Source organism: Rhipicephalus microplus, chromosome 1 (assembly GCF_043290135.1).
Source record: "Rhipicephalus microplus isolate Deutch F79 chromosome 1, USDA_Rmic, whole genome shotgun sequence".
Lineage (NCBI taxonomy): Eukaryota > Metazoa > Arthropoda > Arachnida > Ixodida > Ixodidae > Rhipicephalus > Rhipicephalus microplus.
This window is the reverse complement of record NC_134700.1, coordinates 177,559,698-177,585,913: the sequence shown is the minus strand read 5'-3', so window position 1 is coordinate 177,585,913 and position 26,216 is coordinate 177,559,698. Positions and strand designations below refer to the sequence as shown.

Here is a 26,216-nt window from a genome sequence, read left to right as displayed (position 1 = left end):
ATCACACGGAGGAGTTCAAGTGACGCTAGCGCAACTTCGAACTAAGTTCTGGATATTGCAGGGTAGACAAGCAGTGAAAAGAGTTCTAAACAAATGTGTAGTCTGCAAGAGGCATAACTCCAGACCGGCAACTCAAGACATACCTCCACTTCCGGCAGACAGAGTCACTGAAGCAGAGCCATTCAAAGTTACGGGAGTTGACTTCACAGGACCTCTTTACGCAAAGGACAAGTACCAGATTGTGAAGCAATATGTACTGATATTCACCTGCGCAGTAACAAGAGGAGTACATTTGGAAGTTACCAACGATTTGTCATCGTCGAGTTTTCTACAAGCATTCCGACGATTTACAGCTCGACGGGGAATACCAGCCGTAATATACTCGGACAACGCCAACACATTTATAAAAGCTGGAAAGGAAATCAACAGAATGCTCGAAACAATTAACAACGAGGTCTTAAAGAATTACTGCAGTGGCCAACAAATTAAATGGAAAACAATAGCCGAGTGCGCGCCATGGTGGGGAGGATTTTACGAGCGCCTCATAAGAAGCTTGAAGACGTCGATGCGAAAAATAATATCGAAAAGCACAGCGTCGGTAGAGGAGCTACGCACTATTGTAGCAGAAGTTGAAGGAACACTCAACAATCGACCATTGACTTACGTATATGGAGAGCCTGACGAGCCAATGCCACTAACGCCGGCAGACATCATAGGTGGACGGCGACAGCTTCAAGGCGGACTAAAAGGACTATACAACGGTGACATTCAAGACGCATGGCGACGCAGATGCAAACTCGTGCGCACTTGGTGGAAAAGATGGCATCAAGAATATATCAAGGAAATAGGAGCTACGGTCAAAGCCAAAACACGGCAAGCAAAACCACTCTCACAGGGTGACATAGTGTTGGTTGAGGACAAGGCTCCAAGAACATTTTGGAAAATGTGCCGGATTGAAAAGCTCTACCCTGGGCGAGACGGAATAACAAGAGCTTGCCTCCTTCGCACAGGCAAAAAAGAGCTTCTAAGAAGATCGGTGAACCACATATACCCAATGGAAGGTTGTTTCAAATAGCCCGCGAGAGCTTATCACATTTCAACTTGGGCAGGCGGGAACCTATAAAATATCATCATCAAACGCCGGAAGAAGAAGAAAGAAGACTGCTGCCTGGAGCGAGCGCGCGCTACTTCACTTCTTCCAATAAACCGTATTCGTTCGAAGCAGTCCCTGATCTCGATCGTCTTAATAAAGGCAGTCATAAAGCCAGGGCAGAGGCATTACAATCCAGGTACACCGGTTGACAGGACGTCGCGTATACAGACACTGCGGAATATAAAAGCAAAGCGGCACACACGGCAGTGGTGGTCAGGGAAGACGGTGGCTTGATGGCTTGCTGCATAGTCTGTGGTGTCGAGACTGTAGAGGCCGAGGAAGTGGCCATAGCTTTGACCATAAGCCAAAAGGGGGTAAGAGTGGTCATCAGCGACTCCAAAAAAGCCGTGAGAAGTTATTAATCGGGAAGGGTGACGGACACTGCCGTCCGTATATTAGGCATTGTAGGAGTACCCAAAGAGTTGACTCTGTTCATCTGGGCGCCAGCTCACCAGGGACTTAGAGGGAACAAGGAAGCTCATTCGGTCGCCCGAGGTCTCACCTACCGGTCAACGCCTGGAACCTCCCAAGTTACCGAACGAAGAAAGGAGGAAATGTGCACATACCCTGAAATGTCGCACACAACAGGCGGAATCGGCAAGCATACCCGAGAGCGGACAACTCACTGAGTAAGAAAAACATGGCTTTGTGGTGAAAGCTACAGACTGGGGTTTTTCCAAACCCTGCACTTTACAGCAAGTGGCACCATGCAGTTTTGCGGTCCCAGTGTAAATTTTGTGATGAGGTAGTGAATATGGTCCCCATTGTGTGGACATTCCGAAGTCAAAACGATAGTTCCCAAACTGTAGAATTCTGGGAGGCCTAGTTCCGCAACCTAGACCCCAACGTCCAGCGCGAAATCATCAGTCAAGCCGTTGCTGCTGCCGTGTCCCAAGAGATTCCGGCCGACAGCTAAGGGTGACGGACCATGCCTCAAGTAATTGACTGACTTTTTAAGAAAGTTTTCTTTCTCTTGACAACCAAGGGAAAATATATACCCACTAAAGAACCAATTTCTATGCTACATACTTGCAGTGGGTATCCTACAACGTTTTCCGACAAATTCCTGGGAGGTTGTTCACTCAGCTTACCGTTATTTTGTACAATTTTAATATTCTCCAACCCATTTAGTGTAGGAGATGAATCGTAACTTTAATGCAGACAAGCTAATTTCATCGCCAAGTTTTTGAAAGCAGAACTTTTGTTACTTCTACGTAAACGTTATCACCAAGAAAACGTACTCAATGAGTGAGATTCAAACAAACGGTTCAGGTCGAAACGACATGAAATGACATGAGATGTCAGGTCACTCACTAGATAGAGACTAAGGACAAAGACGTGGTTGCAGAGGCAGCTCTGAAACAATAGATACGTCATGGTGACCACCGTAGCACCTATAGTTTAACTGATGATCAGCATCAAATATAAAACAGCCCATCAAAAAACAGCAGGTTGAGAGCGCCAGCAGCTGCCCGAACGACAACATTATCCTAGTCACGTAATATCTTCGCTTGAATGCCCGAATGGGGCGCCACGGTCCTCGCTTCGAAGCGCCGATCTAAGCATGCTAGTACGCATCAAAGTAAAAATGCGCGCTTCAGTACTGCGCAGCCAAACAGCTTCGGTTTTATTTCCTTTTATGCCACGCTTGTCAGATGGGCGATGGAGGTTGTTATTCGGGGCGCGTGCGTTGCTTTCTTCCGGCTATATACACGACCAGAAACTGGTGTTTCGGACGTAATGATCAGTGAGAGAAAACGACCCCGTAGCGTGGTGAAACGGCTCGGACTCCCATTACCATTTCTCTGAATTGTAAATGAGAGATAATGCACGAAATAGAAAAATAAAGTAAGGCGACCATGTTTCTTTTATCCAGCTTGCCCTTAGTCGCACGCAACGCTAACTGCGAAAGAAAAAAGTGCTCCGGTGGAAAGTTCAAAAGATGAGCTGTGAACGTTAGTCTGCATGGCTGATGGCAAATCAAACGATGCTGTCAAAGCAGGATGATATTTATGATGAATCATGATCCAACAAACGCAGAGATACTAAGTGCGCTCAAACTCGCGCAAACAGAGTGAAGCTTTACGCAAGCCTTTGTTAAGGCCAGCAGGACATTAGTAAGGCGAAGAGCGCTTCCGTAATCTTCAAGCCGGCAGGCTGATGAGGCGCAGATCTAGGTCTGGATCGCCCTGAAAATCTAAATTGTGTCTCAGGCGCGTCTGAAGCAGCAGTCCTTGCGAAAGTTTCAAGAATAACAACGGCGGGAATTTAACAGGGCTATGAATTGTGTGGATTCTTGCTAACAACGTACAGCGGGGTTCACTTTACACAAACTTTCTCAGAAGCTTCTTACGAGCGATATTGAAGTGTGAGAGTGTCCGTCCTCCTTGAGGAAGATAGTGCGCTCATTCACAAGAATGCTACCGAGCACAAACTGTTCTTTTTTTAGCGGGGAATGAGATACCTAGACTTGGCACCTGGTATAGACGAGAGCACGCCTATCTCGCACCCAGGCGCCTTTGGTGGTATACCCTCGCTCACAGAGACGCCATAATTTGTTTCGGAACTGCCAAGACACGCCTCGCTAGCATGGCATGCAGTGGCTCTGGGAGTGTAAAATGCGAAGAAAGCGCCTCTTCACGCTGCGGCTGCTTTTAAAATGTCATCTAGGTACCACTACGCTGTCATCTGATGCGACAACAACCAGCGCTAGAAGAAGAGATTGCTGAGCACTGCCTTTGAAGTTCACAGAGCATCGTGGAAATCGTGTCGGTGCGGTGTTTCGCGATTGCACAGATTTTCGTCCACAACGAAAATCGCTGAGCTCGACCGCCCTATAGTATATAATCGCTATAGCAGGAAAAACTATACGAGCGCACTAAAGTGTACGTGTAAGTATACGTATTACGTTATTCAAGCGCGACTCCAGCTGTTCCACCTTAGAGCAGCGATTTGCGTGTAGTGTGCCTGTAGTATGCGGCACAAAACTATTGCCGTACTCTTTCACTGGCCGCACGTCAATAATAGGATATACGTTTTACGACTCACGCGTGGATGCATGCGCCGTGCATATTTAGTACAACTGTAACCGTCTACTACCAGGAGGAGAAGAGATGTGAATGGCGCGGAAAGCATGGCTTTCGACTCGGTCAAACTGCGACATGCCTTGACTGTCACTAGGTGAGTCTGCATGTGCTTTTGGCCGGCGTCAGCGTAGCATTTTAAAATCTTGGTCTGGCTGGCACTTTTGCGCCCCGTGTGTGTTCCGAGTGCCCGCCAGGACTGGCAATCAATACACGCATGTGGTCCATGAGCGTAAGTTGGAGCAAGATTCTAGCGCTACGTTGACTCCGGCTTACAGCACAAATTCTGCCTTGTCACAGCCAAGGCACGCCGCAGTTAACACTGTTCGCATTTCTTTCAGTCGGATAATACCTACCTGATGAAGTTGCTTCCGCAGCCTGCAATGCACGTGCTGCACAGAATCCGGACTGTCGAGAAAGGTCTCCTCGATGTTTCTCACAAAAGCAGCATAACATTCCAGCACAGGAACAGCGCGAATCAAGTTTACAGCCGCACTCAGGTTGTGAAGTTTCGCGTTTGATTTGCAGAGCGTCTGCTCGCGTGGCAGCTGACGGTGTTGCTTCGCCGCGCTTGCAACACATGGCGCTTCGCGCTCTTCAATATGGCAGCAAGCACTGAGCTCGCTGTGTTTTGGTCTATACTCGCGGACAAATTTTCTTGGCAAAGAAGGGAAAGCCACGAGACCAAACTGGACGTGTACAACCGCTGATGAATATAGTCTCATGATTACGTCAGTGTTTTGCACATAAAAGTTATAACAGAACATTTTTCCATTTTCTGCGCCGTGTTATACATAGAGACGTAGCACGCAAACGTCGCGCGTTTAACGTGCACCCCTCAGTGATGGCATTTTTGTCTTTAGGTGAGCGTTTGTCACCGTCCAGCTATTCCGACGACTCATCGAAGGATCTCGCGATGAATTTCACTTCCAAATGGCTCTCTAAGCGGGTGAAATAAGTTGTGCGTAGTGTTATTACTTCAATACGGCTTCCGTCAATCAAAACAAGAGCCGAACCATACTATACGTCACATGTACAGTAGCTGCACACCCGCAGCTTTTCACTTCATTGCCAACAAATATTGCCGCGAGTTATAGAGTATAAGTCCCAATTTTAGTAAAGTCCGTGCTGTATGTATGTATGTGCTCTTGTATGTTTCCTTTTTTCGAGGACGATACGCCTAACTTTGGTGAGGCCATTGCTGGACGCATTAGCGAGGATGGAACACAAGACACGTGCAGTTATTCATTTGCCCTGCTAAGATAACCACGGTGGTTTAGTAATGGTGCCAGACTGTCAACCCGAAGATCGTGGGGTCAAATCGCATCCGTCGCAGCCACATTTAGGTCGAGGTAAAACGTAAGCGGCCTGTGTGTTTATATTTAGCTATACTCTAGCTGAAAGTTTTGTTGAGCTAGCTCATGCTTGTTAATAGGAAGGAATTAATGAGCTAACTAAACAAAAACAAGACGTGACACCAAGCCCGCAGCCACGAATTTTTTCCTTGAGGGGTGGGGATACACTTGCTGGAAGTTTTGACTGATTGTGAAAAACACAGTGTTTCACTCTTTCTTTTAGGCAAAACATCCTCCTCAATTACAACTTTACATTTACAATTTGCGAAAATATGCAGGACAACTTTCCAGTAGGTTTGTTTTCTCTTCTTGTAGTGCCCCCCTCCTTTTTTTGCTTTTCGTTCACAAAATGCTTTCCTCGCTCGTTGTGCTTATGTTGTTCTCAGTTCCATTGGTAGTGCGTTGACTCGAGGTCATTCATGAGGCGTGACAATGTCATACCAAACTTTTAAAAAACAAAAAAAGAACATCTGTGGTCCTCACGTGCCTCCACGATTCACTAAGAGCGTCACTAGGGGTTGGGGGGCAGCTTGCAAACACGTGGTAAAAAACTTTGAAACGCAGGTTAAAAATTACGTGATAGGAAACTCCCCACAAGGTAAAACTGAATTTTGACATCTTTTTGCTACGTGCCTCAGAAGTGGTGGTGAAACTATGTCATGTACTACCTTTTACTCCAGCACGAGGTAGCAACTTTAAACGCGACAGAGTTTTCAGAGGTCATGAGCCACAAGAACCCCAAACTCGGATAGCTTTTGCTTACAGTGTAGTGCCGAGAAGATAGTGCGTTGTTGAACCATAAGAATTCGCAGCATGCGCGTTAATTCAAAGTAGACTGCGGGTCTCTCTCCAATCGCAGTCCTTTGTCTCTAATTCCCCATTACAAACAATTGGCATGTTCCAGTGAAAAACGTCGCTCCATCACTGAGTCTTTTGCGCCTCTCCAGATTTCTCTCGTACTCAACGCCGCGACACCAGGGCCAACGCCGCCGTCAGTGTAAGCGTTAGCACCCGTTTCTTCGCAACTACACAGTGTTACCTTTAACTAGAGATGGTGTAATTTATCATTATTGTCTCTAGGTTGAATGGTTGAATGGCCAGTTAGTTGCCCGTGCGTAATAACGTTACCTTTTGGTTGCCCTGGCGTATGGTTCACTATCAATCAAATACTCAAGGTTATCAACAAAAATGCTATATTGAGCGACAAACGCTCTATCAAGGGGATCACGATGGTTGCTAATGGAACCATATTACTGCAAATCATGATTGGCCACGAGGGCCTCTGCTATAGAGAAGGCAGCGTTGCGATCGTTTTGACGTCACAGATAGAATGCGTAGTTGTGGAATACGGCAGCTTTGCTTTCTCGGCATCGCTTGCATCGTCCCCCATCGCTGTACCGGTTCCTAGTCGAAATTTTACAATGTAAATTAGACACTAGAGTGGGCACCGATTAATAGTTTGCTTTCCAGTATTATCCAGTCTTACCGCTTTTTTAAGCACTGAGCTCCAAACAAAGGGAAGCACGCACGGCGTCCACAGTGAAAGCGAAGGAAATGCGGTGTTCTAGCAAACAAAGTCAACCCGGCATTCAATGAGTGACGTCATTACGTAGGTCGTTGCACGGTATGTCCTCGAGGCCAATATGACTACGAGAAACAAAAAAAAGCATTCGGGAATAATGTCACGAGTGGTCTCCATCGACTGCAATGTGAGTGACGTCGTCCATCCCGTCGCAGTCTTAGTGCCGTGCACGCGCACAACAGTTTCTGGTCAGAGCTTCCACACGGGTATAGGTCACGGATCCGGCGAACTCCCGAAGAGCGGACAACTTTAGAAGAGCGCCGACAGTGGAAACGTGAGAGAGCTGGCATGCTTGCATTCGCCAGGCCGATGCAGCAGTACAGACACAAAAACAGGACCGGGATGCTGAGTGCCGGCAACAGCTGCGTACCCATGATCCGGGCAGCCTTCCAAACCACGCCAAATCGCGAACGGTAGCGCAAGTGCCGGGGGCGGCGCGGATTCTGCAAACCACGCCGCCGAGTTACAGCTCGCGGTATCAAACGCTTGCAACAAGGGCACGCCCAACAAGTGGCGTTACGGGCACAGCAGCGCCAACGTGATGATTGTGGAAACGCGTTTGCCGGGCCGAACACTAGCTTTCGGTGAGAGTACGCCTCTGATAGCCTGTGTTTAGACCACAACCAGGCAAGGATCGACGGGATCCAGTCTCTGCAAAAACGGAGCAATGCCAAGGAGGTATTGATGCGGTTGTTCCCGGTGGCTTTTGACATCGCTGAGTTTTGGGACTGTGTGACGTGCAAGGAATTGCCGATCAAAAGCACTCTGCAAAATTTAAGCACAGTCAACGGCTACGTTTATCTTCAGATTGCTTTGCATTTGCCCCGGGTCAACGTCGTCGAGGAACGATTAGACGTCGACCGTTCATGTCCAATCGGCGATTGACACACAGGAAGGGACAATACGCGATCAAGGGATAAGTGGTCAACGTTACCATCAACCCGCAAAACAGCCTGAAATGTGTGCCGCGTAATATCGCTGATTATGTAGCCCTCGCGACACATATGAAGCGCCGTCTCCACCAACACCGATTCTGCATGTTTCATCTTCACTGGTTAACCAGTTTTACATAGTGCTAGGGCGGTTATTTTTTACCTGCAAAATGAAAATAAGCCCGAAAAAAGTGTGAGAAGTGACTGTACAATTCTACAAGTGACCCGGGGAAAAAAGAGGTCTAAATTCGCTTATTATAGGCAGAACTGGCCACTCCACGTACGACGCGAATTTGAGGAGGTGTTTGTCCCGTTTCAAGAGGCCCACGGCATGGACTAATTACTTTCCATTCGACGGTGACATTGCCCCTCTTGGTATGTGGAGATGTAAAGACTCAACTTTTCTCTCTTTGGACATTTTCTTGCATTGCACAAGGATCGGTATGATATATCACCTGGACCCGGAGATGATGGACGCCTGATATTGAGTGCGCGGAGCGTCTTATCATTGATTTCAGGGATTTCGTGTCTGTTTGGCTTCTTGGGCGCCTAATCTTATGTTCTCCGAGACGAAGGGAGGGGTGCATTCAGATAAGTTGCAAATAGTCTTGTTTTTACGGTTTTTATTATAGTTTATATGACGTGCTCTATTTCGCCTAATGATTAACCCGCCAACTATAGGTGGTTAGCGCTAAGTCTGCGAATTCGCTCCCAGCTTGTGACAACTAGGCCAATTAGTTGCGTCAATACCATGGAAATGCTTATACTTCCATTTCATTACTTCTTTTTTGCCTTCTGCAATGAAGCACATCGCAAAGAGATCGCAGACTTAGTTGTTTCTGTCATGTCTCTGCACAATTTACGTTGGCGGAAAGATGGATACTAAACAAAAGCGTTGATTTTCTAAGAGTGGTAGCATCAAATGCTAGTTTTGAGTTACACGTTCACAATTTTCGCCTTACTCTGCAACGATAAGTATGCTGTAATCCAAGAAGTTCCCCGCATCACCGGCACGTACATGCATAAGGAGAAAGAACAGAAAGTAAGGGAAGTAAGGGCTACGTCAGGTGATATTTTTTCTACTTTCCCAGTCCACAGGCCCGTACAACCAGACAGATCCTTAAGCCTACCAGTAACGAGCCCGATTCTGCCGAGACAAGAGACGCTTTCCGCTTCCTTGTTAGCAGGATTCTTCAGAGTTCCGGAGCTGCGTCTGAAGGACAGTTATTACGGCGGCGATCACATACCTTGTTGGGCAAGCGCTGCTTTTCTTGACGCCATCATCCGGCGTGTCCCGTCGTTTTGCCAGCGTTGATTTGTTTTTGGGATCGTCGTAAAGAAAGTTTTAGCGAATCTGACAGCTTTACCGTACAATTTAACGAGGGCCAGAGCAAGATAGACTGTCACGTTACGAAGAGACAGGGAGTGCAATTGTTTTCACAGAATGCCGGGTCGGTAACGGTCTGTAGTGTTTTGTTTTCATTTATTTGGTGCCATGGTACAAGTGAGAAATTACTCTACCAGACAGCTGCTTTTGCTAATATTCGAACGAAAGGTATGATATTCGAACTGAGGCACAGCACTTGTTACTCAGGGTTTCGGGACGGACATTGGATTTGTTTTTTTTAGAAAGGAACTGTCGTCACTTTTGAGGTTACCACTTTGTCAAATATGTCAATGGTTAGCTGTATCAATGTAGCGGTAATTATCAGCCTCGACTCAAATAAACTCCTCTAAGCACCATTGTTTAGAACAAAGATCATGCATACTGGCTGCGTGCATATTACAATAAAGACGAAGACGTGGCAAAATTAGGAGTCACCGCTGCCGTAAAAATCGAAGTGCGCAGTAATCTACAAAGAGTCAGCGACATAGATAAATATGTGGCACAGATTTCTTCTCTCTCGCTGACAGCCGGTCATATTTAGCATGGAGCCTTACAAATATACACTAGAGCGAACTCTGGCGCTGGTGTTTATGAGAGATTCAAGGCATGGCGCTTCAGCGAACATGGGAATTATGGATAGTACGCACATTTGTCTAATCTTCGTACTTTACGTTCATTCTGGCTTCACGTGGCCTGAATCTGCTTTGTTACGAAACAACAATAGGCAAATGTTCAGCAGATACGCTTCCCCACCTTAATTTTTTGGGGCTCGCCACTTCAAATTGGGTCACGAAGTGAAAAAACTGGTTGTTCTTTCCTTCGAAACAAAATTAAAACACAGCAACAAACGAAGCCGCAAGTGCGTTCACCACCCGTAAGCACGAAGACTAGGCAAGTCAAGGTCATACCCATAATTCCCATGGTCGCTGAACAATCGCTGCGTCAGTGTCCCCTTTAGTTAACTTTAGGAAACTATAATGTGTAGTACTTTAAAACAATATTCTAATGACCAGGAATGCTGCTTTTCTTTAGTTTTTAAGATGCCTCGGTTTGCTCGTTCCCATTCATCTCAAGTATAGAAATCGTCTCCCCACTTTTAGTGCAGATAACGTTATTTTCGGCCAGATTGTCCGCTTCCAGATTGGTGGACTTCCGGCGGTACGTCCCTTCCACTCGCACATACGTCCGCACAAGTGACACCAGCGCATAGCGTAAGCGCACTTGCTAAATAACAGTATATATAAATGATTTAGTGGTTCCGTTATTCCTTAATACTACTCGAAGGCGAACTCAATCTTACTGCTTTGGTATTTCAGACGACAGAGAAGCAAGCTCCTTCTCTGTGCTTCGTTCTTCCTGTGGTGTTTTAGGCATCTAGAAATTTTCCTTCATATGCTGCAGTAACCAGCCCCGCAGAAAATACTGCTAAGCTACAGTCTTATTTTAAAAGCGGAGATGTTCAAGCGTGAACGTTGCTGCGTGAGACGGGAACCGAAATGATCGTCATCATGAATTATCTCATGCTCCCTCCGTTCCTTTCTGTAAATAAACATCAGTTGAATATTAGCGCATTTATATTCTCTCTTGCATGTGAACCTGCGTTTTCTGTGCTATTCCACAATGCGTTCATACCAACTGGCTTGGTTTTTTTTTAATGTATTTAGCATAGCAAGAAAGGCGGGAAAAGCAACTGATGGTATAGTCGAGGGAAGGAAGAAAGGGAGAGAGTAAAGCATAACACACGAAGAATAGACAGACGAAGGGGAATAAAAAGGTAGAAAAAAAAGAAAAAGAAAGAAATATGCCAGGAGTTTCAAAGAAATAAAGAGAAATGCAAGCCATGAAGATAGAGAGAAATACAAGCTATACAAACAGAAAGAGAGAGACAGAAAGAGAGCTAATGAAATGAAAGATTGAAACAAGAAAAAGATTGGCCCCGTATCTCCATGTATCACTGCAAATGTCGTCGAAAGACGATAGTCTTGCTTCTGGAGAGGGGGAACAAAATGTTTATTTGACGTTCTGCGTGAGAAAATCAGTGAATTATATTCTGGAGACGCTGCGTTAGAGTGCCTCGATCCATGCAGTGGAGGCGAACGAGCGCATCCAGACACGAGAGGCACGAGTTCTGTCTGGCAGTTATCTTCGAAAACGAAGGATGGCGCGCGCGCGTGTCTCAGAGGCGATAAGGTGTGTAACAGAAAGCGATGGGTATGTGCCACCACCGTGTTGTATTTGCAAAGCATTCGAAACACTTGCCTTTTTGTGCGTAGCGTTGCATTGTCAGCAAAGCGGGATAAACGCTACGGTTCTTAGAATTACTTATGTTTGCTTTCTATATTAAGAGACACGCCAGAGGGTATTGGTATTTAGTTGTGCTTCAGATATGCGCAATAATTGCTTTTCATAGACAATTACACAAATATGAACGCTGAAACTTGAGCGATATGGGTGGGCGCTACGGATGGGGTTGGACTTTAGCAGTTTTTGATGTCGTTTCTGCGGACAAAGAGACAAATGTACAGACAGACAGAAAAAAATTTTGCATCAAAGTACTCCAAGAGAGACTATCGTCTTTAAGTGAGATGAATATGTAGAGCAGAAAAATTGGCCCCGTATCTGCATGTCTCACCTCAAATGTAGTCGGTATACAATAGTCTTGCGTGTGAAGACAGTGAACAAAACGTTTATTTGATATTTTGCTCGAGAAAATCGGTGATTTTTATTCTGGAAGCACTGCGTTTGAGAGTCTCGATCCATGCAGCGAAGGTGAACGAGTGCATCGTGGCACATAACACACGAGCGCTATCTGGCAGTTATCTTCGAAAACAAAGGAAACCGTGAGCGCCTACGGAGAAAGATGCGCGCCTGTCTCGGAAGCGATAAGGTGTAGAACGCAAAGCGACGGGCAGGTGCCACCATCGTTTCGTCTTAGCAAAACGTTGGAAAACTGGTCTTTTCGAGCATCGCGTTGTACTACCAGCGCAGCGGGATAAACGCTATGGTTATTATACTTACTTATGTGTGCCTTCTCTAGTATAAAGCCACACATACAAAATATTGACGTGTTGATATGGTGTCTCAGATATGCGCAATAATAGCTTTTTAATTGAGAATCACAAGTAGGAACGCAGAAACTTGAGCAATATTGGTGGTACTTGGAGGGGGGTTGGCCGTTCGGGGTATCGCTTTGCGCCATTTAGAATATCATTACGGCAGACAAACAGACAAATGTACAGACAGACAGAGAGACAGACAGACAGACAGACAGAGGCAGACAGACAGACAGACAGAAAACAGTCGAAGTACCTCAAGAAAGGCTATCGTCTTTAAAAAAAGGTGCCACCACTAGTCCGAAGCTGCCTAAATTTGTCTTCTGAGCCGATTGTATTACAGAATACCACCCACACCCATCAGGCAAATCGGTGAATTATAATGAGCGCACACTGTTGCGTGTCATTTCCTTTTTTTTTTGCCATTACCATTCAAGTTCAGACTGAGCTGTGCGATAACATCTGTGAAAAGGGCAACGTAAGAAACGATCACCCAAGAAGAAGTTGATTGATATGTGAGGTTTAACGTCCCAAAACCACCATATAATTATAAAAGACGCCGTAGTGGAGGGCTCCGGAAATTTAGGTCACCTGTGGTTCTTTAACGTGCACTCAAATCTGAGCACACAGGCCTACAACGATTCCGCCTCCATACCCAAGAAGTGCAGCCCACCACACGGTGCCTTCTTAATGTTAGTTTGATTAGAAAAAAAAAACTCCCAAGCATTACCCCGAGGGTGTACATGGTTAAGTGCGAATACACGGGGTGATGCTATAAGGGGTATTTATTAATTTGCACTATTATATTTATTAATCACACTATGGTGCTTTTATGATGTAATGGTTCCTGGGAATCGCAATTTGATCACACGGGGGAGTTTACGTTAACTCACTGGCGAATGCCAACGGATTTTAACTTTACTCCCCCTCACGACCCGCTCTCGATGGGAGACTGAGACAGAAGGCGGGCGCGCGAGAGAGAGGGGTGCGCGCGCAGCTGCAGCGAGCGAGGAGAGCGGAGGAGTGAGCGAAGGGGGAGGGGGTATAAGGCGCGTTACTGACACCGATATCAGCGTCGCGTCCGTGGCTTATTCGGTAGAGCGTCGCGCTGCGGCCCGCCAAGTCCTCTTTCTTTTAGAGATAGAGAGAAGACTGCGGACGCCGCCGACAGCAGTGGATGGTTTGGGGTCGCTTATAAAGTGTATTCACACTTGAAAAACGCACGCTCTTCAAATCACTACCAAGTACAACGTCATTGAGTGCAACGTCAAATACAACGTCAAAATAAAACAATGACAGCATATCCACGGAGTGAATGATGAAGAGTGGGGCGAAGCATCTGTCCGCCCATTCGTTCTTGCTTCCGTCCATCCATGCGTCCGTCTGTGTGACCGTCCATGCATCCATCCGCCCGTCCGTGCGAGCGTCTGTTCGTGCGTCCTCACGTCCATCTGTGCGTCCGTCTCTGCGTTCGTCCATGCATCCGCCCCTGCATCCGTCCATGCGTTCATCCTCCCGTGCAGCCATCCGCGCGTCTGTCCATGCAGCTGTCTGTGTGTCCGTTCGTCCATCTATTCAACACTCCAAGTACCACCAGCTCGCATCTTGTCATGATATATTCCCCATATAGAAGCACCGCCATCCAGCGGAAATTCCAAGGACTAAACTAGAGGTGGCACACGCACACTTTCTTACGGCTTGCACTTCGGGTCTACTTCCCACCTTTAACCACCTCGAGTTCATGGTATATACTAGTTCGCTGTATTCATGAGACTGCGGCCCAACGCTCGCTAAACCTTTCGAAAACGAAGGAGGTTACGCCCTGCGAGTATAACGTAGCAACCTTTTCTTGTCAGATAGAGCTCAATGTACATGCCAATGGCTGCTAATGGGAAATGAGAGACAGGAGAATTCAGCTTTTAGTTAACGCGCACGCTGCAAATTTTTTATTTTTCAACAATGCACAGGAGAAATCTCCCACCGACACCACCTTCCTGGTCAAAACGTAAGACTGGTTACACACTACGACTACGACTACTACGAGGGACAAACGAGTGCCGCTTTAAGGAGCTTCACCTCTGAAATAACAAGTTCGTCCGCAAAGATTAGACACATACATAGAAAAACAGTCAATGACATGCGCGATTGTTTTACTGCTCGTATTTCTGATAAAGAGATGGGAGCACGTGTCACTTGGGCATGATTAACATAGCGTGCGTTTTTTCTAATAAGGTTACCTGTGAGAAGGCGCTGTGTGGTGTGTTGTACTTCTTGATGCGTCCTCATTTTTCGCGTGGCCAATTTCAAAAATCCGCTGACAATTTCAACTTGCCCAAATGTTCATTCTTTTGCGCTATAGCATAATGATTGTATTGATCGTGCCTCCCCATTTGCTTCATATAACATCCCTGGAGCTTACCTTTCCCGAGGTATAAAACGATTACGTTATGGTGACATCACCAATTCTGTCGACTACCTCGTAATGACGTCGCAAACTACAGCATCAGATAATCATTTGTGAACACACGTATTTTTCACGACTTTTGCTGACTCCGCCATTGATCGTTTTTGGCGCGTGGTCAGGCACTTGAAGCTTTCGTGTTAACATTCCATGCAAGCGATCATTGGGATGATGGTAGAGAAAAAAAAAGTACCAAGGATAAAGCTAACGACATTCTCCATGCTGAAGCTCTACGCTCGGAAGAATACCCAAAATGACATCCAACACCCTGCGCAAGGAAACTGAAAAAATAAATAAAAAAAACGCATCAAGTCTTGCAGTGACGTAATCATGTATAGTCATTACTAACAGTTCACATTTTCGAGTGGTCACGTCGATGATGCCACAACCCCGGGCGGTTGCTTTTCGCCTTTCAGAAGACATCTGACGCTATCGCATTAAAAAAGAAAAAAAAATCGTGCCCGACATGTTGCAGCAATGCCTCTTAAGCTACGTGTCTCCTAATGACAAATAAGGAGGAAAAAAATTGCCCGCAGCTTCCCTCGGGGGAACACTGAGGAGGATGCGGAGCATATAATTGGTTAACGGGGTGTTAAAGTGCGACTTACTTGGGTCGATGGCTAAATTGGTTAACGTGGTTGTGAAATGGGGTGTTAAATTGCGACTTACTTGGGTCGATGGCTAAATTGGTTAACGTGGTTGTAGGAGGGGGTGTTAAATGAGTGAACACGTACACACGTATGCGAAAGGGCGGCGCTGGTCGAAGGGACGTCGATCATTGTGTTTGTGGATTCGTTGGAATTCATTTCACCGCGACCTTGGACGTCGACGCGCCGTACAAACCAACCGACGAGCGGCAACTGAGCGAGCGAGCGCCGACCTTGAGTATGTATACAGCTCGACGGCGCATGCACTGTCAGCTGTTGAATGTTCTCGAAGTGCGACGCCACATGCGCGTCCACTGGAGAATCAGGAGAATTGTAGATGTCGAACGCGGTGTGTAGAGGAGGAAGGGTGCACAGATGGCGGAGGAGTGAAGCGCGCGCGGTGTGTAGAGGAGGAAGGGATGCACAGATGGTGGAAGAGTGGGCGACGGCGCGACGGCGCATGCGCGCGCGTCAGCTGTCGAATGTTCGAGAAGCGGTGCGGACGGCGCACTACAAGGCGCGAGTATAAGATGCTTCGCATCTAAAAAGAAAAGGTGGAGAGGCTGACGAGAGAAGGCTAGTTTGGTACGGTGTTCTTGGTACAAGAAAACAGAGCATAAAAATCGAGAAATTAAGAAATTAGATAGGTGACCGAATGGAGGCGAATTGCCGAAGTCCGGTGCCCTCGCGACTATGCCACTGTGCCATCTGATCGGTCATGTACCAGTGGTAGATACCTTATCACATGACACAAGCCTCATTTAAAAAGTGACCCCGTGCAAGCAATCGCTCTTAGCTGCGTAGCGTGTTTCTGTTTGTTGACAGCGTGCCATCTAATCGCCCTAATACTCTTCGCATTTATTACTTACAACATTCAAGTTCATTAATTGATTTAGACATGTGAGTGAAACAACTTTACAGGGTCCAAAATAGACACGAGTTGACTCAGCGTCACCTAGCTGGGCCCATTCGGGGATTGTCAGGGGCCTTCTAGACGGCCACGAATTGAGAGGTGAGGTCCTGAGCCTTAATCAGCTTCTTCATTTCCTCTTGGTAGAAAGAGGGAGTGGCAAAGGCAGCGTCCCACAGGACATGCTCAATGTCCGCATAACAACCACACAGAGGGCTATCTGAGCTTGAGAACAGTTCGGGGTGTCATCGTGTGCAGCGCCGCAGGGCTAGGGTATAGGTTCTTGTTTGGAGGAGTCTGAGAGTAACCGCTTGGGCCTTGCACATGCCATTTTTTTTTACTTTTGTGGCAGTTGTCTATATTCGTGCCTTCTATAGTACAAGACATTTCTAAATCGACACGCAGTTTTCCGTACTTGCTCTAGCTATCTAAGCGAGCGATTGAACAAGCTAGAAGCGCCAACGCTAGTCTACAGGTTACTACTTTTTATCATTACATTGATAGTAAGTTTAAGTATGAACCACGTTTCTAAAAACACGCATCCCAATAAAGTGAATCATTGCGAGTTGGCGAAGCGAGGTCCTAAGCTCCATGATGTCTGCGTTGAGGTGACCGACTAGCATAAAGGGATTGTGCTTGCATATTTTTACATCGGTCTGTGAAAATTATGTTTGATATTATTTTATAGATATGCCCACTTTTGTGTCTCTCATATGTCATCCAAGCGTTGCCCTTCATATTATAAATTGATAGACGAAGTGACATGAGTCGACGAGAAAGCTGCGTCCTAAGTTCCATAATGTCTACGTTGAAGTCACCGACTAGTGTGAAGGGTTTGCGATTGTAGATGTTTGACATTGTTCTGTACACATTATGATTGATATCAGCATACTTAATAAACTTTTTCGGTATTTTACATATGCTTCGACTACCACCATGCGCACGCACGCCAAATGGATGGACAAGCATCGCCATTACAGATACACTAAGGGCAAATATTAGACCGACGTTGATTGTTGAAGTGTTGTCCAGAAACTTCGCAGGGCTAATTTTGGGCAAAGCAAGTGCTTATTTTGATATAAAATAGTTTTATTGCTCCACATGACGGTAGCACACTTCAAATCACTCTCTTGAAAGTGGTCTTTCTGGTGTTACTGTTGCCGTGCCACAACGTTGCCCGCCATTGCTGGTGGTCGCCAACGCCACTAGCAGCAGAGGGAAATTAGCAGAAGCCAGAGCGGCGACCACGGCCATTTAACATAGTTCTACGATCTTGGAGGCCACGGTTCTGCCATGGCCTTCGAGCTGGCGGTCGCGCGGCGGGTTTCTCTCCGATCATCCCAATCGCACGGAGAGAGCGGGTTTCCAGAGGTGGGCGTGGCCCGCTCTTTTCTCCGCACCGCGGCGCTGCTTCGTGTGGTAGAAAGGTTGTCGTGCTGTTGGCGAAGCTTGCATGTGGCAAGAAAAAAATGGTTTAGCTCTTTTACATAACTTTGCAATCATTTGGTCATGTCGAGGCAAGGTGTACGAGAGGCAAAGTCAATGCTTGGGCGTATATATTCTCAAACGAAATTTTTTGCTGTATATTTGCACCGCCCATATTAGAGCACTTATAATTGCGAAGCCTCTGCAAGAGAACCGCATTCTCTGGAAGATTACTGCACTTCAAAGCTTGAAAGTTGCATAGTATGAAGGGCACTGGCGAAGAAAAAAAATGAGAGCCCGATAAAAACGTGAAGTCAGACGAATGCCGCGTTTTACGCTCACGGGTTGCACTCGATTAAGAGGATTGCTTTTTCTTTCCTTTCATGGAACTAGCGTTGCTTTTGATTGTAACGGCGTTTCTAGGATCCTCCCGTCGAGGCGCAGAATCAGGATACTGGGAGGAGGATGCAGGCAGTCACCATTTGTCTAAACTATTTCTAGCCTGAACGTCGCTGGCTGTGCGACGACCACCGGCTGGTTACAGGCACGTTTTGGTCAATTATGGTCACCCATTGGCACGGTAAATTTTACGGCGTTGAGTTGATGCGTTACGCAATGTAGGAATGAACATCGAAAGGTTTGGCTTGTTCAACAATTACGCAACACTCCTTGAAAGTTTGATGTACCTGGTATAGAACACTGCGGTAATACATAGGAGTCACCATTTGCTCTTTTTTAACTGCGCTTTTTTTTGAACACCTCATAAATATTCCTACGCAATATAACAGTAAAATTATGGGTCAGGATAGGAGAGCTATATGATCCAACGACGATAATTAGTCCTTAATCTTACAAGTCTCCTGAGGAACGGAGGAATTTTAGAAGGCCTCTACATTTCTCAAATAGACGTATTCAGGACCGAGACAAAACGAATTGTAATGAAAAAACGACGAATTGATACCTCTTTACAATTACCTATCAGAAAAATGCAACAGTTGCCATGTTTTCCTTAGCCAATTGGACCAAAATAAATGCTGTAACAGAAAAAAATACTTTACTTCAGATCAGCCACAACATCCTAACGGTGATTCTTGCTCGTAGGTGAAAAAAAAAAAAAACCGCGTGCACGCTGGAATTCCATGCGCTCTGCTGTAAGTCATGGTCTCAGCCGCCGCCAAATGGATGAATGAATGGATGTATCCGGCTGTGCTCTTTAGATCAAGCGGTCACTCACGCCACCTAGCCATAAATTTAAGTACTATCTCTATGTGTAGAGGTATTGATTTTCTCTTGTGCCTTGATTGTAGCCACCAATCAACTAGCCTCCTCTTGGGTATTTCTAGCCGTTTGAAGTCTAGTTTGCCTCCACTGTCCCTAAAACCCAATGCTTTGAAAAATTCCGCACTAATATGTTGTACTATAGAGTGGAGCCTTATACAGAACATTATCAAATGTTCAGCTATAAAAATAGCGAAAGTTGGGTGAGTTGGTTGTTAATACTTGGGAAGTAAGTATGAACCAGCGCAGTGTCGTCTCTTCCTCCGTCCCTGTCTATATTTGTGCGCTGTTTTTACTTTCCCAAGCAAAAATGTTCAGCTGTTTTCTCCTCCTCTCCACACGCCCTACATAACATGCCTGTGCTTTCGTATTTTGCTCGGTACGTCTTGGTCCGCAATACTCCCGTTCTAGCCTCGAAGAGCAGAGAACTACCCTGAGAATTATCGTAGATCTTTTCCCTTGCAATTTCCTGCTTAAAAGTTCGGTAGGTCTCCAGTGATGATTTCGTAACCATTCAAATCTTCCACATGTCCCTCTCTGTTTTATTCCCCTTCTTTTTAACCAATGTTTCATTTTGGCTTGGAATTCGGCTGTTGTCTAAATACTTGCTTGACAGTTTTCGAGTTCGCTTCCGCCATTTATTATTAACATTCTTCATGTACAAGTAGCTGAACACTTGGCTGGCCCAACGCTCCTCTCCCAGTTTTCTCAATCGCTCCTCAAATTATATCTTGCTGCTAGCTTCCCTGCACTCGAACGGCGTCCATCATATGTCACCCTGTACCCCCTGATTTAGGGTACTCCCACGTCCTCTCAAAGCAAGTCTATCTGTGCCACGTTTCTTACTTTACAATCTTGATTGAACCTCTGATCACATGCACTAAACCGCATTACCGAGTGTCGATCCCAGGACCATGACATTTTTCTGAGTCCCTCTGACAACGTCATACCTATTGTAGTTCCACAGTGTCCTATTTTTGGTTACAACAGAAAAGTTGGAACCCCCACTCAATACGCCCCCTTACGGTAGCCTGGTACGTGAGGCGATACTCGTGGGTATTGCTGGAGAGCGCGGCAATTGGGACGGCCAGAGAGAAACACGTAGTGCATTCGCCATCTCGGAGGCTATGGTTTTGCTTGTTTGGTTCAACTGGGACCTGACCAATGGCCCCACTTATCCAGCCTTACAAGGCTATTACAAAACTTTTGAACCACATGCACCATTCTCCGTGGGAACGCCAGTCGATTATTTTTTCTGTAAGGCAAACAGGAATGGACAAGCAGCATTTTATTACGTCTCTTGATGCGCCGTAAACTCTTTTTGTTGCATCTAGTTTTATTACCAGTGATTGTTTTTGTAGGACACTCTCACGTTATCGAAATAATTTCGCTAATAGACAGTTACAGTTTACCGGGCTTAGCGGGATAGTTGGCTTACCGAGATAGCTGGCTCACTGAGATAGCGGGATCGAAGTGCGCGTGCGCAGATACGTACGTTACCCGCAGCGCGCTGTTTTTGAGATTTATTGAGACCATGTTAGCGTGGTGTGCTTAGTGTACGTAAAAAACATCAGATATTTTGGCGTAGTTGTTGAAAAATCCACTGAGCTCGCAGAAAACGTGCATTGTTTCCAATGACCTTGCGTGCCTTCAGTTGCGTAATTTTTCAGATAGCTTCCCATTTCGAACGTCTTTAGGCCTATCTAGAAATTCGATGTAATCAAATCGGCAACATAATTTTCTGGGGGTTTGGCACGCGTTTGATATTTATTTACCTTTATTATTACTAAAATATTCTTCTAGCAATGCTTCGCGCGTGTACAAAGGTAAATATTCTCGTTTTCTTTTTCTTTTCACTATTATTTGATTATCAACCATCCAATAGGTGGCGCCACGATGCCAGCTGCAGAACTTAAACCACTTAAACACTACCTGCTAAACTATAAGACGCTATCCGCAACAAACGTTTGCTTCACGGTAACGCCATTCATTACATTTACCCCCGTTGTCACGCTAACGGTAAACTATAACTGTCGTGTGTACCACTGGCGGCACACGTCGTGCGATACATTTAAGTAATTTATTGTTAAGTAAGGCACTGTTGTTGATAATATTGTAGTTTTAGACATCAAGCATAGAACTTTCACTGTGATATATATTGTCATTCGTTTTTAGAGTTCCTTCAGGGACTTTCCTTTTAAAAAGAGCTTCTAATATACTTAAAAGGTACACGAGGTCTGGTTCTACTAAAGCAGGGGCAGTATCATTCCGTATCCTTCAAGTCACCGGCTAGACAACAGCGCACTGTTTGCCAGTGCAGCTGACGTCCATATATTCTGCGTGGCCCTAAACAAGCACACGCCAAATCACTGTTCAGCAACCCGGTGTCAGCGCTGCATATACGGAATGGCACCAAGTTGCATAAGCAGATCATGTTCTTGTCGTCGTTGAAGTAAACATACGTGCTGCTGCGCGTTCAATTCAGGAAAGTGCATGGAGAGCCATGTAGTGTCACCGGTAAAGTTCGCGCTGTTCCAGCATTCTGTGGTCTCTGCCTAGAGCATTGCTTTGTATCATGTTTAGTGTATTTCCTCAAAATGCTGTGGAAATGCAAAGTGCAGAACTTGCCTTCCGATAATATATATAGGAGAGCTCTCTGTTGCTCAATAATGAGATATAATAACAGAATATTTGCCTAATCAACCTAACTCTGTTTACTGTAGGCCATATAGCTTTGAATTTTTCGTAGAGTGGTGACAAATATTTTAATCATAAACAAATGCAGACCAATACCTTTAAAAAAACGAAAAAGGAAGTAAAGTCAAGGTTTATTAAAGCTTTCTGGAGGCCTAGTTGGTGCAAACTAATAAAAAATACTGAGCGCAATAGCAACAACAACAAAAGAATGCCGACACACAAGAGGGAAAGGAAGAAGAACTGTAGGAAAGACTGAGAGGTTAACTTGACTATGTCTAGAAACATACACCAGGGACAAGCGCTTCACTTGTGTATCTTCTTGCATGAAGTCCCAAGTCGGCCAAAATTTGATGATGATGATGATCTTGGTTAAACCCGAGTTCCAGACCTTTTTTTCTACTATCACAACCTAACAAAACGTATAACCTTCAGGTCACGATCATCATAGTATCAGGCCAAGCTGAATTACAGTGATTCTCCATCCAAGCGCCCCTACTTAATTTTGACTACGTGAATGACACATGCGTGTTTACGCTGGTCGAGCTTTATCATGAAGGTACATGCTTTTATCACTGACTTCGTATTATGACTACAAATTCTCGAACTAGAGAATGTGGCTATAGCCAACATTTTACAGAGGCACTTGCTTTCATCTATAGGAGAAAGTGCTCTCTACTAGCGTGTTTGCGTATGCTTTGCTCACTCTCCTGTGGCTATCGCGATAATGTTTAAAAAATAACAGTTTTTTGGGTTCTACGTCCCAAAACTACAATGTGATTATAAGAGACGCCATAGTGGAGAGCTCCGAAAATTGACCATCTGGTATTTTTGAACATGCGCTGGCATCGCACAGTAGACGGGCTGCTATACCATTTCGCCTCCATTGAATGGCAACCACCAATGCCGAGATCGAACCCACCACCTTTGGGTCACCAGCCGAGCACAGCAGCGACTTCCCGGCGAAAATAATGCTTCTACTTCTTATCAACGTATCTTTAGTAAATGGGCTTTTTGGTTAGAAATGACACAGTTATGGCCCTCAAGGTGTATATATACTGTAGCGATGTGACGGCATCCGACGTAGACGTGCCGTCGTCGCAGGTTAAATGAGCAGACGAGAGACGCACAGGAAGTGAGCTACCGAAGTGGAGTGGCAGCCGTGGCGTCCTGCCAGCCAGAAGCGCACGAACCTTCGAGCCTCCTAGCCACGAGCTACCAGCGCTCGTCATCTTTTTCTCCAGCCGGCTGGCTGCCACTAGCGCTACGCTACAAGGGCTCCCAGCATAGTGTGTTACGCAATAAAAAAGCAATGTAAAAGATGTAAAAAGAACATATGAACACTATGTACATGTGCGGCAGTTCCTAAAGTGTCCACTGGAAAGTCCGAATGTCGTCAGGGTGGAAGGCGTATGGAGGAGTCCGACAGTTCCGGTGGGCGGCACTGGGAACCACGCAGCGGGCGAGGATAGAGATGTAGGCACGCCGCTGGAAGGATTGGGCGAAACCGATCGCGTGGAAATCGGTAGGCAGTCGAGTAACTTCACAGCACACCGCGTCGAAGCTTGAACATACAGTGGGTGCCATGGTTCCGGTGATTGCGTTGGCTGTACAGCCAGGCCTGGAGATTTTGATGGGCATAGTTGTGGCTGGTGGACGGAACTTCGCCGGGCTGGGAGTGTGACGCAGGTGTCGTGTCGACGGGGCCAGTAACGACCGAGGAGGTGATACGTCACCGGCTGCGGCTGCTGCGTTGTCTGTCGTGTTGACGAGAGACGGAGTGCTCGTCCTTCGCCAGACATCATTTGGTGCATTTGCGTGGGCAGGGCAGGCGAGCCGATCACGTGCGCTGTGATATCCGGTGGGTGTGTGGTGTCGCAGTTGTCGGGGGCTATCAGTGACGTTGAAACAGTGGAGCACGTTCCAAGTGTTGTGCTCCAGTCGTTCTTCCTGGGTGCCAGCTGCTCTTGGGGTGGATGTAGGGGACCACAGGAGTCGCACTGAACACTGCAGAGGTCTGGTCACCCTTCAATGACTCCGGAGCATGGCCGGAGAGTCCAGAAAGCATGGGCTCTGTGGTAGAGTTGAATGGCGTGCCCTTGCTTGTCGGGACAGTCACGTGGATGTCCACCAAAGTGGTAGGTAGAAGAGGTGTGGTCTGTTCGGCTGTCGAAGAAGCTACCACGTGGTCCTTGCTCATTGCAGCAGCATGCCAGAAGTTCGGCCGTAGCATGTCACGGGCAGGAACATCAGCTACGGGAAACGTCGAGGTAGGTGATAATGGCTCTTCAGAAAGGTGTAAGAAAATCCTTGCAGGCACGTCTGTAAAACTCTGGCTGCCATCTTAGACGTTGGAAAAGTCATATTTGAGCCGAAAGTCCACGAGGGTTTGAGCAGCAGACACCGGTGTGCCGGGGAAATTGATAGAGTGCAGCGTCACAGCGGGCTCTGGGTCCATAGTGTGAGTGGTGTCGCAGACCTCCACAGGTGCCGGGACAGGCGTGGAGTCTGCAGGCAGGTCAGCCGGCCCGGCTGAGGTCGTTTAATCACTGGTGCCGACAGTAGAGCTAAGCAGGTTTCTGCAGTGAATCAGACGGTGCGCGGGGCAGTGGTCAGCATCAAATCTGTGATTAAGAGAGGTGGCGATTCTTTTGTTGGAGGACCCGGTACATCGGAGGCAGAATTCATGAACTCCGGGGTCCTGGGTCCCTCGGTCAACGGCTTAAATGAAGCGGAAGGGTAGTCTCTATCACCTGCGTAGCCGGTAGCCGGCAGGACAATGGTCTGGAGTGGCCATGGTGCGGGAGGCGTCCTGGAAGGTAATGAGCCAGATGCCATTAAGTCGCTTGTGGGAGGAGGAGCACGTTTGAGGCCGTAAAACTTGAGCACGGCATCTCGCAAGTCATCGTATGGGTGAAGGCTCCAGGAGAAGTATGCGAGGCGGTGTTTGAGGTCATTTAGAAGATGGTATTCCAATACCTCGTGGATCCAGATGCCGTTGTGATACAAGGCCGCCGCAAACTCCTCAAATCTCGACTCAAGGCGGGAGGTCCGGAACAGTGGCAGTGGCGGGTCGAATTTGGGCTGCCAGGCTTGCACTGGCTGGAACATGGCCACGGAGCTCGGTGGAAGTTCTGCAGCGTCGGTCGCTTGTCCGTGTATCTATGGTCACCAATTTGTGGGCGACGTGATGGCGTCTGACGTAGACGTGCCCTCGTCGCAGGTTAAATCAGCAGACGAGACGTACAGGAGGAAGCGATCTGTTGAAGTAGAGCAGCGGCCGTGGCAGCCAGCCAGCTAGAAGCAAACGAACATTCTAAACGAATGAGCTCCCAGCGCTTGTCATCTTTTTCTCCAGCCGGCTGGCCGCCACTAGTGCTACGCTACAATACGTTCGTCTGTAGTAAATTTCTTATTTTTTATAGAAGGTGCTGCTTTTCCTTCTTGCTTTCTTTCCCTTTTTTGCTTGCTTTCCTTTTTTTTCTTTCACCTAATCTTTGATTCAATGTAACAGCATGAATAGACATGGCACCGCCGACATTTTATAATGATGAAAACTGTACGCCTCCCAGTACTGAGCACCGCGTGGGTTTTCCGGTTCTTGTCTCTTGAGTTTTTCGCGTTATGTTGCATTATCAGTCACCTAGCCCTCTCTCCAATTTCTCCCCCCTCCCCCCCCCCCCCAATATCACCATCTGTTGCATCCCAAGTTCATGACTCGGTCGTTTATGCCAAAGCATTCTCGCATTCACTAAGTGCACATACATTTAGGTAGGCAGCAAGCCGGAGTTCCGGGATGGAATGCGACGAGTATGGTATAGCCGCTAGATCTACGTTGACAGCGTAGCTCTGGGCAAACTTTCTTTTACGTGAATGTCACTCAAATTTTTAGTGGAACTAGAATAGAAAGGAAATCGAAGAAAAGATTCTGGTGCACGACACATATTGTTGAAGTTGATTTCGTGTGAAACAGTCACCAAATCTATGCTCACTTTTTTCGGTTTGAGCTAGGTATTACGAGGTAGAGCAAAAACTTTGTATAAATTGAGGAGCTGAGTGGATACCACAGGCTTGTCAGGCACGCCGTCTGCACTGGCCCCTCAAAGTTCGACTCCTTACCTGCTTCTTTCTTGAAACCTAAACAGGTGCAATGAATTGTTTCACTTGCACGTGAACACAAGTATCTCAGTGGCTGGCCCTGAGTTATATTTTTCAAACCACGTGTTTCCTCGAAATATTTTAGGAAATAGACTTGA

The 26,216-nt window shown here is 46.6% G+C and overlaps 1 protein-coding gene across 1 annotated transcript in view; it reads right to left on the bottom strand.

The window, feature by feature from the left end:
• Positions 1-24,160, bottom strand: part of LOC142766139 (uncharacterized) — a 72,005-nt gene extending 47,845 nt beyond the window's left edge. Inside the window, exon 1 of the mRNA XM_075867981.1 lies at positions 23,948-24,160. Coding sequence (XP_075724096.1) covers positions 23,948-24,160 — 213 coding nt within the window. The remainder of the gene's footprint in view (positions 1-23,947) is intronic.
• Positions 24,161-26,216: the final 2,056 nt, after the last annotated feature.